At 67.1% G+C, this 395-nt stretch overlaps 1 protein-coding gene across 1 annotated transcript in view; it reads right to left on the bottom strand.

The window, feature by feature from the left end:
• Window positions 1–394, bottom strand: part of Csf2ra (colony stimulating factor 2 receptor subunit alpha) — a gene marked incomplete at its 5' end in the record, with an annotated part of 5435 nt that extends 5041 nt beyond the window's left edge. Inside the window, one exon of the mRNA XM_033760230.1 lies at window positions 241–394. Within this exon, the coding sequence (XP_033616121.1) occupies window positions 241–394 (154 nt within the window). The remainder of the gene's footprint in view (window positions 1–240) is intronic.
• Between the last annotated feature and the right edge of the window lies 1 nt (window position 395).

Below are 395 nucleotides of genomic sequence, written 5' to 3'. Positions count from 1 at the left end.
CCGTGGGCCTCGCACAGCGCCCTCCTCCACGCGGCGGGCGTCAGGTGCGCTGCGCCCGCGACAGGAACGTGACTAAGGTAAGGACAGAGTCGGGAGCGCCGGGGATGACACAGGCATCGGCGACAGCCTCCCCACCCGGTAAAGGAGCCGGGAAGAACAGGGTAAGCGGAAGGCCTTGCGCACGGGGTTTGTCCTGCCTCAGCCTCCCGTGCGGCGGCCCCAGCCAGGCCCTCTCCTCACCTATTTGCTTCGTGTTCCAGATGGAATCCATGAACTGGATGGCGGCCCCGGGGCTGGTTCCGTTCAGCAGAAAGTAGTTGCAGAAGCCCAGGGCCGACAGGTCCCGCAGGTGGCAGCCGGTGTGGGTCCCCGCGTGCGCAGAGTACAGGGGACAC

The sequence above is a fragment of the Fukomys damarensis genome, unplaced genomic scaffold (assembly GCF_012274545.1).
Source record: "Fukomys damarensis isolate Sample0158 unplaced genomic scaffold, DMR_v1.0_HiC HiC_scaffold_39, whole genome shotgun sequence".
NCBI classification, from domain to species: domain Eukaryota; kingdom Metazoa; phylum Chordata; class Mammalia; order Rodentia; family Bathyergidae; genus Fukomys; species Fukomys damarensis.
Note: the sequence above shows the minus strand (reverse complement) of the source record. Positions and strands in the feature narration are given on the sequence as shown.